This window comes from Centroberyx gerrardi, chromosome 23 (assembly GCF_048128805.1).
Source record: "Centroberyx gerrardi isolate f3 chromosome 23, fCenGer3.hap1.cur.20231027, whole genome shotgun sequence".
In the NCBI taxonomy this organism is placed as follows: Eukaryota; Metazoa; Chordata; class Actinopteri; order Beryciformes; family Berycidae; genus Centroberyx; species Centroberyx gerrardi.
The window spans coordinates 14,490,733-14,508,101 of NC_136019.1; the positions used below are offsets into that span (position 1 = coordinate 14,490,733).

At 42.6% G+C, this 17,369-nt stretch overlaps 2 protein-coding genes and 1 non-coding gene across 3 annotated transcripts; all 3 read right to left on the minus strand.

Annotated features, from left to right (window-relative positions):
- Positions 1-930: 930 nt before the first annotated feature.
- haus6 (HAUS augmin-like complex, subunit 6) lies at positions 931-9,392 on the minus strand. Its single transcript, XM_078291805.1, has 16 exons — positions 8,943-9,392; positions 8,505-8,600; positions 8,342-8,420; positions 7,451-7,583; positions 6,881-7,025; positions 5,889-5,951; positions 5,745-5,802; positions 5,301-5,474; positions 4,893-5,089; positions 4,296-4,425; positions 3,931-4,033; positions 3,779-3,842; positions 3,296-3,451; positions 3,040-3,127; positions 2,205-2,340; positions 931-1,866 (listed from the first exon to the last, which is right to left on the minus strand). Exons 1-16 carry the CDS (start codon positions 9,083-9,085, stop codon positions 1,109-1,111), a joined length of 2,523 nt encoding a protein of 840 aa, XP_078147931.1. The 5' UTR covers positions 9,086-9,392; the 3' UTR covers positions 931-1,108.
- On the minus strand, positions 3,534-3,664 carry LOC139932727 (small Cajal body-specific RNA 8). The gene has a single exon (XR_011785560.1).
- Positions 9,393-9,978: 586 nt separating the features above from the next.
- Positions 9,979-16,645, minus strand: plaa (phospholipase A2-activating protein). Its single transcript, XM_071926571.2, has 14 exons — positions 16,410-16,645; positions 15,738-15,931; positions 15,454-15,554; positions 14,953-15,073; positions 14,372-14,539; positions 13,955-14,090; positions 13,548-13,717; positions 13,185-13,336; positions 12,830-13,049; positions 12,355-12,420; positions 12,171-12,242; positions 11,824-11,931; positions 11,000-11,170; positions 9,979-10,686 (listed from the first exon to the last, which is right to left on the minus strand). Exons 1-14 carry the CDS (start codon positions 16,556-16,558, stop codon positions 10,118-10,120), a joined length of 2,397 nt encoding a protein of 798 aa, XP_071782672.2. The 5' UTR covers positions 16,559-16,645; the 3' UTR covers positions 9,979-10,117.
- Between the last annotated feature and the right edge of the window lie 724 nt (positions 16,646-17,369).

Below are 17,369 nucleotides of genomic sequence, written 5' to 3' on the forward strand. Positions count from 1 at the left end.
TAACTTCCGGCCTTACTCTGGCTATTTATCGCTTGCTTGACGCAGATGGGTTTACGCCTCCTTTATATTCGGTCTCTGACGCCCCCTATCTTCACATCCTAACATTACAACCTGTTACGCCGACACAAAAAGCAACAGGTGCACGAGTAAACATTCGTATTTGTGTGTTTTTATTTTTGCTGCCATCTCGGAGAAACACAGCTATGGCTAAGAGTTACCTTCTTCAGTCTGTGACCGATCATCTGGCACCCTACAACATATAGCTTCAGTTTTGAGTTTGTTTGAGAATTTAGCTGGATTGCATAACGTGGGTTTCTGTCAAATCAAGATTGCTAAAAATGCATGCCATGCATTTAAGTTGTCTTAAAAATGTCGAGATGCTTTTTTCCCTATTTCATTCAGGATGTAAAGAATCTTACAGATCAATAGACAGATGCACAGAACCATCCCTTCAAATAGAGCTATAATCTAATATTAAACATAGGTCAGATGTGAAAAAAAATAAAAGTTTAAGATTGCCTGAAAATGTGGCCATTTTTTTCATGATACTTTTCATTATTCCATTCTGGGGTTGATGTAAAACTCCTCGACTATTCCATGGCTTGATGGAACATTTCTATGACTTTTGCACATCTTGTTACCTACAAAAATGATGTAGTTGAAGGGTCATAATTATAGTACTCTAAACATGTTAAATTTAAAATCCAGTTGTACATTCTCATAGCTCTCACTAGCCAAAACAAATGGGGATCGTTGCTAGGAAGAAGCTGCACTTTTTTTTTTGCTGTCAGGTATTCTAAAGCAAGCTCTACCCCTACGAAGCACGTCACACTTTAATGTTAGCAATCCCAATCAAGAATGCACAAAAAAAAAAAAAAAAAAACACAGGGAATCAAGCCAAAAGAAATTTACAATTTTATTAAGGCACTACATGTCTACTATTCATTTTAAATTAAACAAATATAAGTACAGAAACTAATTTACTGTAGAAATACATGTTAGTTTTACAGCTATGTACAAACATTTGCAACATGTATTAAAAAACTGGAGGCACAATTATGGAAAGACGGTAAAGGCTCAAAAGTGGTCTCTGTTGAATTAGCAAACACTACACATCATCTATGGGGGAGAATGTGACCAGTTTGGGGAGGCTGTACTCCTGCTTGTTTGGGGGCGAGGGGCTCTTTAGCGTATCCAGATCCAGTGAGAAGACCTTGTCATTGGCTGCCACTGATGCTGCAGTCTCCATTTCCATTGTGGCTGCCATCAGCCAGTCCCTGTCCAAACCGGTGACCTCGTGACGAGACAAGAGGCACTCTGGTGTCCTCTTCCTGTTGTCCATGAAGGAGGTACCGCCGCACGCCTGCTGGATCTGGCCCACGCGCTGCCGTGCATTGAGCGGCGTGCGCTTGGCCTCAGTCTTCAGGGAGGGGATGTGGGGGAGGAGAAGCTCATCCTCCTCTTCTTCGTCCGAGGCGTTGATGTCCATGGCTTCGTCGCTGAGGCTCAGCAGGCTGTCGCTGCCCAGCATTTCGGGAAGAGTCTCGTGGTCGAGGCTGAAGTGGACGGCGCTGCTGCCGGTGCCGCTCAGGCTGTGAAGGGCCTCTGTGTTGGGGGAGTCCCAGGACAGAGTGGACATGAGGGAGACGCCCTGCTGGCGGACGGGGGGGCTGCTGGGGTACGTGGCAGCGGGATCGCAGGAGAGGCTCTGGGAGGGAGCGTCGGGGCTCAGCGAGACGTCCTGTGGCTCGCCGAGAGGAGTGAGGCGCCCTATGATGCTGTCGCTGTCGAACTTAGCTGAGTGACGGGTTTTCTGCGCTTTGTCTTCCTCGATTGCCTTTCGCCAGGAGCTCTTCACATCCATAACTGATGGAGAAAACAGGGAGGGGAAAAATACGCAGTTACTCTTACAAGCCAAAGAAAAAGGGGGAAAACGTAAATTCTAAAAAGGTCTTATTGTCCGTTATCCCAAATTACTTAAGAACCTTGTGAAAGTCACTGAAAAACAAACTAAATGAAAAGAGTAGCACACCCTTTGTCCTTATGCTGCATTCATTAAACCGTCCCAATCAGAGTATCATGCCACTCCAAATACAACCTGGCCTTTATGCTTTTACCTCATTGTGTCCAGGTAAAATTTACATTTCAAATACATCGAGTCTAAAGCCAAATGTAGGTGCAGACCATCAGTGCTCATGACTCACTCAGGCTCTCAGGGGTTCGTGGCAACTGCTTCCTGGTAGAGAAAGGATCTCCACCCAGAGTGGTGAGAAGGTCTTCCAGGTCCAAACCTTTGATCCTGCCATCCAAGGGAGTGGTTGTGGTCACAGCATCTGCAAACTAACAGACACACTTCAGTAAGGAAATGAATCCATTTTGTAACTAGAAATAACCGCCTCGCGGTTGTATGCCTACGCCAATAAACTTTGTCTTATCATTGCAAGGACAGTCTTTATTGAACATGTATAATTAAATGTGATTATTAGGTCAACTTAAAGGATTTTGGTGTCTGCAAAAATAAGTGACAGCACTTCCACCGTTTTTGTAGAATGACCCAAGATTGTTTTCTCAGCTACAGTGGTAAGCAAAACATTATGATGTCACAGTGAAGTTGACCATTTGGATATAAAAGGTCATCACTTCATCATTTTATCCTATTAGACATTTGTGTGAAATTTTGTCATAATTAGCGTATGAATTCTTGAGTTATGGCCAAAAATGTCTTTTGTGAGGTCACAGTGACCGTTGACCACCAAATTCTAATCAGTTCATCCTTGAGTCCAAGTGGACGTTTGTGCCAAATTTGAAGAAATTCCCTCAAGGCGTTCCTGAGATATCGCGTTCACAAGAATGGGACGGACGGACAGACGACCCAAAAACATTATGCCTCCGGCCACGGCTGTCGCTGGCGTGGAGGCATAAAAACAGCATTCAAAAGATATATATCCCTGTGACTTCAAATCAAACTCATGTGGGGATCAAGGGTGTCTGTGCCGATTTCCCTCAATTCACTGAGGTCAGAGAGAGTCGTCACCATACCTGATTGGCTAAGTTATCACATTCCCAGTTCAGTATCTGAGCCTTATTCCTCATGGCAGCTGCCTTTGGAGGAGCACGAGTCGTTTTCCTCACACTGGCCTAAAAACAAGCAGAGATTTGTGTTACATATGGTTTATCTGAAGAAACAAATTACGGGGGAGAAAACAACTTACTGTGGAGTTAAAAAAAAACCAAAAAAACAGATGGGCCTTTAACACACAAACTCCAGGTCGTTAGTGTGAAGGTTAACTGGTACATAATACTAGCCTGGTGAGGTGGTGGTGGTGAGGGAGACCTGACAGGTGGGGATGGTGGCGTGTCAAAAAGCCCATGGAGCGAGGTATTTGCTCGTGACGACACTTCAATGGTGGCGACAGGAGTTTCAGCGCTCTCAAGTGTTGGAAGGCAAAAGCTGTTTCAAAAGAGAGGAAGCATCATTGGTTATTCAAAAACTGCACTAGTGTGACTTCAGATCAAACGTATGTATGGACAGGGAGTGTCTGCCCCGTATCTGTCCGTGGCGATTTCTCTTAATTCGCCGCGGTCATCAGAGAGCAGGGATGCTGTAGGGAGGTCTAGTGACGGACAGAGCACTGCTCAGGACTGCCCAGGTATCTACCTCCCATCACAACCTCATAAACAAATACAGCACACTTCAAACAATACATTCAAACAAGAAATGTCGTCCCTAGCACGCAGGTCGCTTCATGGTTGTTAACCAAAACAAAATTTCCATTACCTTTTGAGGTCAGAATAACTAGTGGCAAGTCCTTCCTGTGATTTAGTCTCTGCAGGCTTCTCCGCTGAAAAATGTAGAGTGTAATCGATAAGTTATTTGACACATCCAACTTAATAAATGGATTGTACTGTATGTAATCCAATTCTGCTCACCAAGAAGCTTAGCAGGATACTGGGAGAAGACACTGCTTCTGTAAATGGCTTCAGCTGCCGGTTCAAAAGACAGTGGAGCCATTGGTGAGAGGAAACCAAGAGCCTGAATGAGATGGGAACAATATTGCAGCCATCAGATTATGCAGCTACATAAAATAAGATTCAAGTTGCAACACATTATGGAAATGCAATTAGGCTTATTACCTGAAACTGAGTCAATTAAAAAAGACAGAGACAATAATGTGACAAACCTATCCAGTATTGTAATATTTTTAAATGAATTGATAAAAAAAAAACCTAGTTCATCGTTCACTAGAGTGAAACTAAAGCAACACTACGTCTGACTCATTCCGAGTTCCACTCACAGGATCCTCATTCAGAAAAGAGACCAGGGGCGTGTCTTTCAGAGTATCCATCCACTTCCTGTCCCACTCCGCCTCCAGCTTTCTAATGGCGCTCCTGACCTCAGGGATTTCTTCCTTGGAAATCCTCTCTCTGGAAAAAGAGCATGGCAGGTCAGTGCAGTGTTAAGCAAAATATCCATTTAACTTTCAAAATTAGCCAGCAAAAACTGTTGAGGTAAACCTCCTCCCTGAATAAAAACTTTCCAAACCGCAGTATTGACCACTGCAATTTTCGTGGTTTGGAAATTGCAGTGGTCAATATTGCGATCTGGAAAGTTTGGAAAAGGCTGCAGTTTCAGGAATAGACTCCTGAACAACATATCTAGTAACAGTGAAGACACCAACCTAAAAATCAAGCTGCGCATTTGAGAAAATCCAAGCAGCATTAGGAAAACTAAGTATCCGGAATATTCAGAATAGATCACAATGAGTATCAATATCCAGAATAGATCACAGTAATGTTGCAGAATTGACTATAGATATTGTTAAAGTATTTTTCAAGTCAGTCAACGGGCAAATACAAAGCTGAAAGAAAAGTGACAGCGTGGCAATGTGTACCTGATGAGTTGGAGGCTCTCCAGCACACGGGCCACCTGCAGACGTTTCTCCTGCAGGTGCTGGGGGTGGAGCTGGGGTGCGGGGGCATGGGAAACCCGAGACCGCTCCTCCTTTAGGAGCTGCAGAGCGTGGTTCATCAGCTCCATCACACACAGGAGGTTTAGCTGGCCTGCCTCGTACATGTTCCCTGCACTCAACTGGAAAACATGCACACATAAACAGAGGCTATGGTTAGACATGTCAAAGTGATGTGAAATGTGAGATATGATTCCAATGATCTAAATTTTCACATCACTGTAGGTCTATACTTTATTTAAATGTGTCTGCATTACTTTTCCAGAGTGCTGTTCAACATTATTGACAGAACCAGAATGCAGAACGAATCACCCCACCCCTCCCTTCTCTCACATGCTGTGGGAGCTGCTCGATTCGCTCCAGCAGAGCCCGAGGAACTTTGAGGACCACGTCCGTCCCGTCTAAGGTGTATTGGTCTACGTCGCCCTTCATAACACAGTCCATGACCCGCTGCTCCTCTTTGATGGTCGACAACATCCCATCGATGGCCGACCACAGGGAGCGCACCTAAAAACAACCAAATAGTGTCAGCTCTTGATGGAAAAAGAGAACATTACAAAACAAGCCTGCAACAAACTTACCATTTGTGGTAAAAACCCCCACCCAAATCTAATTGTGTGCATGTAAGGTGAAAATTCTCATAGCTCTGACAAGATAATTTGATTCAGAAAGCTATTCAGCTTGCTATAATCAATTATAATATTTCTGAGGTGTACAGATCATGTTTTCCCCCCTCATTTTGCAGTAAATCGGCTCTTAAAAATAGAAATAACATACCTTTTGGATCTTCTCAGCTGGAGAAGCTCCCTCCTGTGCAGCATCACCACTGTGATGTCTGAGAAGGTAAACAAGATAGATTGACCTAGGTGTACTAAGAACATTTCTCAGAAATACAGAGAAAATTAAATATGTCATACATACTTGAGTAGATCGTCATACTTGGCGCCCTCGGCCCTGATATCTCTCATAGACTTCACCAGGGACCTTCACAAGAGGAAAGCACAGGAAGACTTGGCTTAGAAAATGGTTGACCAACAAAGAAGCACAAACTGACTAACAGATGTAAAGCAAGCAAACCATTAAACAAACTCTTTCACAGCAAGTTAAGTTGATGCTCAAGAACACAAACCTCTGAGAACTGCAACACAATGAGTTGCTTGCACAATGTGGCTGCTTGCGCACATGGTTTTAATTGCATTGATTGACACCTCTGGCAGCTGTGCCAGTCTACAGGTTTCCAGTGATTAATTGAATGTGATTACTCATTGGTTGGACAATCAGGAGTCGGCACATGACACAAATCAAATGTAAGATGTTCATCTCAATAAAGCAGCATGTGACAACTTGAGATTCAGTTCAGATAGGTAAAAAGTCAATTCAGGTCTTTTCTATCCTACTGATTCTAGCCAGGTTTGTGGGGGTGAAAGAAAACATACAAAAATAAATTATCTTGAATTAAATTGTATTGATGATTCATTCATGCCCTATGGGAATAATGGCGGGAATGACTTGACAGCTTAAAGCAACAACTTTGAAGTGTTCACATGTTCAAACTTATTTCAACTTATGTCAACGACAAACAAAATACCCAGCAGGTAGTTATACAAAGCTATATCCTGCCACGGCATTTTAAGAATTATGATCAAAGTGACTGAAAATCATTCATTTTGTTCATTTTATTTGAAAATAATATATTATTTCCTACACTTTACTGCAGATATTTCCTTGTTGGTAATGCCAGAATTCATTAAGTCTGAGAAATTGGGGCTCATCGCCAAACCCAAACGATATTTATGACCTGAAAGCTGATGTGAACTGTATTTTCAAGTAGAAAGCTTGTAGCTATGGCCTTCCTCTTGTGATGTGGATGCAGAATAACACCAAACTCTGTCCACCTGCCAAGAGGGACTTACTGGGCTCGTTTCTGGTACTCCTGGAGGAGGTTGTCCTGCTCCACAGCAGACTTCAGGAACCTGGCCTTGATCAGTTTGAGTCTCTTCGCTGCCATGTCCAGGGAGGAGGCAGGTGTCGCTGCAGCCTCAGGAACCCAGCTGTCATCTAACAATGACAATATTCAACATTATTTATTAGTCTTGTGCATGTCGAGTCCAAAGCATGACAAATGTTAGTGTGGCTACACTTTGACAGAATCTAGTTTGTCCTCTTTCTTGTTATGCTGGTATGTGCTTTCAGCTACAAGGAAACTGCTCTGTGTCAGGGGGAACTTGAACAAACTCTCCTTCCCTCAAGATCACTGTGCCTCACAGTCACTCACACACAGCAGAAGAGGTAATAATTAAGAGTGAGATGATTAATTAGTGAATAAAAAATTGTGCATCTTGTTCTATTCAAAAAACAAGAGCAGGGGAAAGAAACAAAAACAAACAGGGAAGTGATAAGGCAAACTGCAGGCTATTGGCACCAAAGGAACACCAAAATGTATGTGTGTGTGTGTGTGTGTGATGATCGTCTTCAAGTCCTACCAGTGGTGAATGTCTTCATTTCTTGCAGCATGACATGGTTGGCCAGATGAAGCATCAAGTTGATGAACTTGAAGCCTCCAGGTGAGAGGAACAATGACGCTACCACTTTGGATCCTGCACTGCCATTTTCATCCTGAGGACACACAGTGAAAATAAACAATAAGATGACTGACATTAACATGAAAGAACAGCTTGGCATGATACATTGTCTTCAAAAATGAATGAAAATGGTTCTACGCATCTCCAAATTTACAAATAAATGTATGTATACATTCAGAAAAGGATTTAGCATAGTAAACTGTTAAATCTGAATTGGTAAGTTAAATGATATTTGTGTCACCCTCTGTATATGTGGATTTTTGTCCCTTGCATGTTTGTACAGGAATGTGATTCACAAGTGCCTCAGCTCATGCATTGTGGGTTTCTTTTTGCACAAAGAAAATCTTTGTTTTATCTGTAACACTTTTTGTATGCATGGAATGAAGAAAGGGGAGGAGAAACAGGATGAAAAAAGAATCAAAGGAAAGGAGGAAGGAAGGAAGAAAGGAAGCAATTCACAATGAGTGGGAACATAACTTGGGTCATAAATTTATAGTCCTTCTATCTTAACAACCAGATTACACAAGCAGAGGATAAAGCAAGATTTTAATGCATGGTATCTGAAGTTTTGTTAGGCTATTGGTATAATAATAGTACCACAAAGATATGACTTACAAGACATTAAAGTCACTTTCCCACTATGCCCATTACAAAAACAGTGCAGGATCCTGCCAACCTTCTAAACACACAGTGAAAGGATCATAGAGTATAGGGGGGCAGATATGGTAGCCAAATGTCTGGACATATTCATATATCATAACACTCAAAACCTCTCATGATGCTGATTCTTACCATTATGTCCCGCAGCCAAGCACAGGTGACTTTCCGGAACTCAGCATCTGCTTTGTGGTTCAAAACAGGCCAGCAATGCCTAACCAAACAGACATTTCATTAAGACAAGGAATCCAAAACAAAATTTTTTATAGGAATTCAAGCTGAGCAGGTCGGTATTTACCTGTATGCCTCATGAAAGCGTGTGGGGTTGAGTTTCTCCAACAAGAAATGGGTGACTATGTAGAATGCATCCTTGTTTGGTTTGTCAAACATATTCCTGTTGGCCAGAAAAGAACATTTATTCTGAAGCTGGCTTATGGGACTTCTCTATGATCGCTTAAATAAAAAAGGTGTATCCATAACTAGGTTATCGCTACTTAACGGTTGAACCATAGACTGGAGGGTTGAACAGGAAATTAGCTACAAATTTGTTTGCGATTTATGACTTTAACTTAACTTTAAGAAGTTATTTTTCTGATATTTGGCAGATGTTTGTCGGACTAAAAATGTAATGTTAGCTACGTCTCAAGGAAAAAAGCTTAAACTAACGTTAAATATCAAGCAAACCCGGCTACGTTAATAGTGTAACGTTATTATTCATATCATAAAATATACTCACATTCCAAGATTCAAGTGTTTAACGTTGGTTCTGCCGGTCCAAAGTGATGCTGCAGTAACGTTATCTGGTTGAAATCCAAGACCCAGAAGGGCAAACCACAGATATTTACCGTTCCTCTTCTGTAACGATACTGGATTCGCCATTGTTTAAGACCTGGTTTTTGTTTTTTAGCAGAAACTATTGGTGTTCAATAATGCCTAATCAAAGGCACAATAATTAACTCGCTAGCTGACAAATCAGAGCCAGCCTGGCTAATATTAAACGCCCAACTAGCTAGTAACGGCAGTTAGGTCAGTGTTAGCCAACTTAGCTTTCGAACTTGTTTTCAGTTTGTCAGCATACATTTGACGGGCTGTTTCAAGACAACAGATGACTGAGAACATGTTACTAGCAGCAAATCAGTTAAAGTTAACATTACATAGTTTACAGTCGAAGAGAAAACTCCCCACGTCTACTTCCCAAACCGCCAATTTTTTTTTCAATAGACTGACCCGGATGTTGTTTACAAGTACTTCCTGTGTGAGGACGCACATCCCCGGGTAAGTCCCTAACACATCTTCTTACATGATAGTTCCGGACTAAACTGACTCAGCTTAAATCCAATATTGTAAATGAGCATGACCTGAACAGGACCGCTGAATTGTCAGAACAAGGTCCAGCATACAAGCAAGCATTTTCTGTTTGTGATTTTTTTTTTTTTTTAAAACATCCACACAGATACAACATAAGTTTCCCACCGTTGAGTTAATTCTCTTCTTTAGTTATAATTTGCATTTAGCTACCCCTGTAGTAAATTACTGCATTGAAGTCTTGGTTCCCTGAGTTTAAATATAAGAAAAGGAAATCACTTCATATGTCCAGGGCTAGACACAGATCAGATCAGATGTAGCTTCATACAGTATATCATTCATCTTTCCTATTAGTAAGACATTTTCATTACCTTTATACATTCACATACAAATTATCCAGGGGCCTATGTAAAGGAGAGGAGTAGTTGATTTAGAGGAGCATAAATAAAACCACAGGCTATGCTTATTCAAAGATTGAATTTGTACATCTTTTTATTGCAGCACATGCAATTAGTGAAGTCTCTACCACAAATGATTGAGCAGAACAGAGTAGTAATAATAATAATAATAGGAAGAAAGAAGTGTTGGTGTTTCTAATCATTCACATCATTGTAGTTCTTTTAAAACCAGCTGGCAACACTCGCCCACCTTGGCTGGGTCTGACACTGAGGAGTACTTGGAAATCTGGGAGTTGACCCCCAGGGAGCGCGCCAGGTCCTGGGCTGTGTGGTCTGAGGCCAGAGTGGTGCCCAGGGCCACCAGTAGCCTGAACACAGCCTCCTTGTCCTGCACCGACTCCAGGGCAGTGCTGGCCACAGACAGGCACTGGGCCTTGGCCTCGAGGTCGGACTGGCCGTGCAGGCAGCCAGCGTAGTTGAGGATCAGAGTGGCCAAGGCGATGTGGATGTTCTTGTTGCAGACAGAGGCCAGGTCGGCGGCACGCGACAGCACCGTCTCGCGCTGGGCCAGGAGGAGGGCTCGCCCGTGTCGCCCGCTGAAGCAGTTACACAGAGTCCGCAACGCCAGCATCTGGTTGGCCGGACGCCCCTCGGGCCTCATCAGGCTCAGCAGGTGGTTGCACAGCTGGACTCCCTCCTCCTCTCCACACAGGCTCTCATTAACCTGCGGGTGGCGCACTGCCAGCCTCATGATGTCCAGGACAGGGAACACAATGTCTAGAGTCCGGGGGGAAGAGAAAAGGAGCTTGATAAGTGAACAGTTATGTACTGGAGAACCTCGGAATTCCAATACCAAAGTGTGACGTTTTTCTTATGCTACTCTACTGATCTCTGAAGGAGAAATTCACTTTCTGCCCGGTTGAAGGACGGTCTTACTACTCAGTGTGGGTTTTTTGCTGTTGTTTTTTGGCTATTACTTAAAATTAATTAAATAAAATGACAGAACGAAAATAAAATGAATTCTAAAAAATGTTGTAAATGTCGGTTAGTTGGATTCTCATTCACAAAGAGCTGAGTGCTGTTTCCGTACCTTCCGGCCAGTGGGAGGCCTTCCAGAGCAGGTTGATCTGCTGGAGGTTCGGGGGCTGCTCGGAGGAGCTGGTCCCACAGACACTCACCAGCAGCCTGTCCAGGCTCTCCAGAACCTCCTCAGAAAGCTTGTGCTTCTGGGGGGCTCCATCGTTCAGCTCCTTCAGCTTGGCTGGTGACGAAATCAAATCATGGAAATACTCAGCAAGGAAAATTCATTGAACAAGGTGACAAGTAGTATGGCATAATTTTCTCTTTACAAGAGGTAAATCTATAACGTGTTTTCTTATGGAGAAATAATTGTGACTTCAGTTTAAGCCTTGAGACTCTCAAAACCCTTTATTAAAATTGCATTGTCATTATTAGGGTTGAGTCTACAATAATCAGGCTTGTAGTAACTGATAATGTAATAAATACCAGATAATGTGTCAAAATAATAGAATAATAATAGAATGTCCCTCTGTAAGGTTTGGAAATGTAATAAAACCTGTTATTGTTATAAATTGATAGTAAGTGTAATATCACATTATTACATTTACTGGCAATTTATTACATTAACAGGTGTATTATATTTAGAGGGACATTTCCTTTTTACATTTTGACAAGTTATTATATTATCTGGCAGTTATTACATTATCAGTTGTTACAAGGCTCTTTAGTGGCTTATTCTTAGATATGCCTCTTGGATAAGCCATCATTTTAACTTGAGATGTTGCTCTCCATTGTCTTATCCATGCATGGTCTTAAATTTTAAGATAAATAATAATTATTAATAAATTGGTTATCAGTTAGATCTTGTAGTCATACGTGACGAGAAATGCTCACCAATGATCTGCGTGGCATTGGCTTGCTCAAAGGTCACACCATCCGTCTTAGGGAAGTAGATGTTGGTTGCAGTCTGCCTGACGGCTGCTGAGGAGTAGGCACCTCCACCTGTGTGTGTGTGTGTGTGTGGGGGGGGGGGGGTATAATTCAAGGAACGAAACACTCAACGTTAAAGGGTCAATAGTCTAGCCATGTCAAAATGTATCATATGCTACAAATTTCCGCTGTCTATATTTGCAAGGGAGTCTAATGGCCTCATTACATCTCAGCTGTTCAAGTGTGTTGGTTTTAGTTTGACTTTGGTTTAGACAGAGATTTCCATTGTTCCTTGAGCAACTGTGGCTCACCTGTGAAGGGATCTGCCACACCTCCTGGAGCGCCTGTAGTCGCTTCTGACCCTGGGATGTAGCGACCAGAGCCTGGGAGGAAAAAAAGGCGTCAAAATACGATGTCAGTATACGCTGTCCTTACACATGAAAATTATAAAGCCGAAACCTCTGAAATCTCACTGAAATCTTCAAGCAAACACACCTGTGAAGGGATCAGCTCCAAAGCCCGTCCTACCATCAGATGCTCCGGGGATATACCGCCCTGATCCTGTCAAAGAACAGGACAAATCTGGGGTGAGCATGAGAACACTTTTAGGCAAAAACACATTGGAGCACACAATGGAGTCTGATAATGTAAAGAGCAAACAATGCACATGTTGTACACCCTGTGTATATGCTGTAAACTGTAGATCTGTAAACATTTGCTAACCTGTAAAAGTAGCCACAAAAATTGTGTATTTTTATTGATTTGTTGTATTATCCAATATGTTCTTTTGTTGTAATTATTTGTTGTACTAATACTGTACTTCAACAGTATATTGTGTTATAATGCATTTGCTCTATTCTTATACATTTCCTATTCTCTGCTGCTGCAGTTACCCGATTACCCAAATGGGGATCAATCAAAGTATTTCTTTCTGGTGCGGAGCAGCTGCTGTCGGGTCATTTGGCCTTACCAGTGAACGGGTCACCACCACTGGGCTGAGCCGGGCCCACCACATGTCCTTTGGTGTTCTCTATGATAAAATTGGCAACCTGGTCGAGGAACATGGGGCTGAGGTCATTCTTCTGCAAAAAGTTGTGCGCCGTCAGCCAGGGGTCCTCTGACACGTTGTAAGGCAGCTTCATGGACGGCCCGCCCTCATTCACGTCAATGGTGAACACATAGTCGTACTCCTGAGGGGAGATCGGGAGTCATTTAAGTGGAAGCTCGTTTTAACATTCACACAGATCTTTACGACTGCTCTCATTGTGCATGCACCATTGTTTACCTCGGCAATGAGCTTATAACAACCCTACTGATGGCCTTACCTTTCCCTCGTACATCACCGTCTTGGATGTCTGCTGGTTGGAGCCTCCGACCACATCTCCGATTTTCATCCAGCGGTCATCGCTGACGCTCCACTGGTACGCCTCCACCTTCTGTCCATCTTTAATCAGCCGTGTCTGTCCGTCGCGATTCCCTGGAGAAATGCATAAGCACCTTGCATAAACCACCTTGATGTAGAAAGAGCATGGTGTTCCGCAGATGCCTTTTTTTCCTTATCAGACTGAACTGTAGCATCTTGTATGTATGAGGAGGGAACCATTAACACCAGATGCAGTGATTTTGTATCAAATATAATGAGAAATACCAGATCATATAAATAAAACACCAGTGAATCTATTCATTACCAGGCTCATCAAGGTGTTCCCTTCCAGGAAGGTCCTCCATTTTGATGTCTCCAAGGTCGCCCGTCTTGGGGTCAATGGTGGCTTTGGAGAGCTCATCCTCAAAGGCCTGGAGGTCCTCTGGACTGGCCATGCGTTCCTCAGCCTCCGTGAACACACGAATAATACCATCGCTGTGGGCAGAGGGGCAGCATCAGGTTAGGAACGAAGCTACATAATATTCTCTGTTCATCTGTCGCTTTCTATCATTTTGTGTGAACATCAAAAAAAGTGGGAGAGGTGTCAGAAACAGGAGGAGCATTTTTGAATATTCTGAGTGTGACAAATGAAGATTTGATCATCAATGCCCATGATCAGGCAAATGATTATGGGCTGACCAAAAATTACTATGCCAAATGCAGTTCTGTTACCTGGCTCCGACGGCTATATCACCGTTGGGCAGGAGGCAACAGCACCACACGGACTGGGCAGGCAGGCGGATGGTCTGAGAGCATTCTCCCTTCCTCCATATCCTCAAAGTCCTGTCCTCTCCAGTGCTTACAAAATCTGTGATGGGAAAAGCAGCGGCCTGTGGTCAGAGTCAGCCAGCTAGCATCTCAGAGCAGGAAAACAGACAACCAAGCACCAATGATTATGCATGCATTCACATGAATTAATGTCTCCTTGTGAAATCTTCAAACGCTCCTGAACCTCAATGTACTGTAAATGTCATTTCCTCAGAGATAATTGTCGAAGCGTCCACCTTTGTTTTTCTGACAATTTAATTGAAAGTTGTGGATCTGACAAAGTGCAATAGATTTTCTGCCGCTGGGTTTTCACGAACACACCTTGGCTATTGGGGAAGACAGCTAGGCTGTAGATGTAGTTGGTGTGGCTGTAATAGATCTGTACACATTCGCCCGACACCATCCACCTTCTGATACTGGCATCGTTGCTGCAAGAGAAAAACTCAATATCGCTGATCACCGCTAGCCCCCTTACGCAGTCCTCGTGACCTAGAAAGGAAGGAACAAAAAAGATGGAGTTATATTCATGGTTTTAAAACTTAAGTACTTCCAACTAAAATAGCAATCCCACTGCCACAGCTAATAATTTACTATTTGAAATGTTTGTACAATCATAGCTGTTGTTTCCTGTCATCCTCTCTATGGTTTATCAGCTAAAACCAGTACAAATTTTTGAGGGTGGACCGCCTACAATGAATAGATACAGTATATAGATATGAAAAAACAGATGCATTTGATGCAGTTGAGCTGTAGCACTAATGTGAAAACTTCAACTGAAAAGCTCAAAACAATTCATCAACAGTCCGTCACATTTTTGTATAAACACAACTCTAATCTAAAACCCAACACAATGTGGTATATTCACGCATGCCAAGCACTGGAGTAGTTCCTGATTTGCTCACCTGTAAACGTCCTCTCACAGCGGCCAGCTTTCCAAAGTTTTATGGTCTTATCTGCTGATCCAGACAGCATAAGGCCTTGTTCAGGTAGGATGACCACTGCCCACACTGCTGCAGAGTGGCCCTGTAGTGAAGTTAACAAGTACAGATTCTGCCCAATCCCACAGCACACTCATGGTTTTACAAGCTACAGATAGCTAGCTAAAAACAATCTCAAAACATGTTATAAATGTGCAAATAATACACCACAGTCCATGTCAGACAGGACAAATTTTCACACAATTTTTTGTTTCTTTTAGTAAGTACATAATAAACAACAGACCTGATTTGTAGAACATGATATTCTCAAGGGCCAAAGACAAAGTTTGACAGCACACAGATATAGAGGAGTGAAGTGTCTGTGACTGATTGACATGGATTTGCCTCTTTATGAAAAGCCTGCTATGGTCACTTGCTAAGGAGAAGATCAGAGCAAGATGTCCAGTCACACAAGCTTCAGCATACCTGCAAAGTCATCATGCACTTCTCATTGAGCCAGACTTTGGCTGTGGTGTCCCAGGAGCCACTCAACAGTGTCCCAAACTTCCCAGAGGACAGAGTGCAAACTGGGGATATGATAGCAGCTGGTTAGAGGGTTGACACCACATACACTGTAGAGATGTTGTTGAGATGCTTGTCATTAACAGAAACTGGCAGCAGTACAGATGAGATGCATTATTATTGTGCTGTGTGAATAGGATTCTGAGAAAGTTATATCCTTGATGCGTGTGCTGTAGAGCACATCTTACCTGTGTTTTTGTGACCCTGGAGAGTGAATAGGGGCTGTGGTTGGTCCAGTGTGAAAACACAAATATTATGATCATTTCCACCTGTGGCAACAAGTCCTCGAGGATATGTTTCACTAGGTGCAATGATGCATACACAGGATACAAAATTTGAATGGCCAGACATACAGTGCACCTCTGTGAAACCTTTGTCTGGGCTGTATGGAAGAGAGGAATGAGAGGGACAGACATCTTAAGTCAGCTAAAGTTAAGTGTCTAACAGCAAGTTGTTGACAGCTTTGTGGCTAATAATTCTAAGATAGCTTAACGTAGCCAATTAGTTAGATGCCGGAAAACAAAGTGTGCCCGCCACAAGACATATTTATCGATCGCTATAAATCTGGTGGACTTTGGCAAGTAACATTAGCTACAGCTACGTCTACGTCCGGAGTTGCCGTTGAATGAATGACAAAGCTAATTTGAGTAACAACATAGCCAACTCGCTCACAAGCTACGAAAGCTAACATTAATTGGCGTTGGGCAATTAGTGACTTTGGTGTAGATGCTTAGTTGGCTTGCTACTTCTCTTGACCACACAACTATATATAAAATGTCACGAAACTGTCCCAGCTAACGTTAGCCATTACATCACTTAGCTTAGCTAACGCTTGTAGCCAAGTAGCTAATGTTAGCTACCTTGAGTTGGGTACCCAGACCCTTCCGGTTCGGTCTCTGGACACAGACACAAAAGCTCCATCTGGAAAAACAGCAGCTGCAAGCCCTCTAACGTCCATTTCGTGACCTGGAATAGAGCACCTGAGTTTATACGAGCTAGATGATGCCATTTTGCGCCTCAACAACACGATGAAACTAACTATAGCGGTGTTACGTTAAGTCGCGTTGCTGTCAACAAAATAAAACCGGTTGCTAATGTTAGCGGAAGTTGAACGACGTCATTTGACGTGGAGGGCGTTCTCGTGCACCGACCATCATTTGCTTTCCGTTAAAATCCACTGTTAATGGCGTTAACATGTAATTAAATATCATAGAAACTGTTTGCATAAATCTGTAAAAAAAAATACAGAGTTGTTAACGACTGACATTGACAAGCACCTTCGCATGTGTTAACCAGGTTTCACCAGTAGGAGGCAGGACTGAGCAGGTGAAGACGGTTTCCTCTGGTGCACTGCGCTGCAGCTGGGTATACTTGCAGCAGCCAGTCCGCCGCCCACCTGTCCAGAGCCGAGTCAAGCCAACCAGAAACACCAGAATAAAACGAGAAGCTAAGCGATTTTACCGTCAAAATAAAAGCGTAAATCTTTGTCACATTTGAAAAAAATGTGGCGTGTCAAGTCATTATACATCACATGGGCAAAGTCCCAGAATTTAGAATAATTTGTAAAAAAAATAAAAAAATTAAAAAAAAGTAGAAGCCCTTTTCTATCGACACATTTTTGGGGACATCTGGAGCAATTACTAATGATATATAAAATAATAGGAGGGGTTACTGTATGACAGATTATTAGACAGTGGGTCACCAAACTGTCACAGGCAAACTATCATGTGCTGATTTTTTAGATATGACTTTTAAATACATTTCTCGTGATTTTATCTTGGAGTGTATGTTATTTTCGCCCTGAATAATAATGAAAAAGA

Coding starts and splice junctions, on each gene's coding strand:
- haus6 (XM_078291805.1), bottom strand. CDS start 9,085: ATGGCGAATCCAGTATCGTTACAGAAGAGGAACGGTAAATATCTGTGG. Junction 5,475..5,744: donor CAGCTGAGAAGATCCAAAAG/GTATGTTATTTC, acceptor GGTTGTTTTTAG/GTGCGCTCCCTGTGGTCGGC. Junction 3,452..3,778: donor AGTTATTCTGACCTCAAAAG/GTAATGGAAATT, acceptor CTTTTGAAACAG/CTTTTGCCTTCCAACACTTG.
- plaa (XM_071926571.2), bottom strand. CDS start 16,558: ATGGCATCATCTAGCTCGTATAAACTCAGGTGCTCTATTCCAGGTCAC. Junction 14,091..14,371: donor TGTCTTCCCCAATAGCCAAG/GTGTGTTCGTGA, acceptor TTCCCATCACAG/ATTTTGTAAGCACTGGAGAG. Junction 11,932..12,170: donor TGTGGCAGATCCCTTCACAG/GTGAGCCACAGT, acceptor ACACACACACAG/GTGGAGGTGCCTACTCCTCA.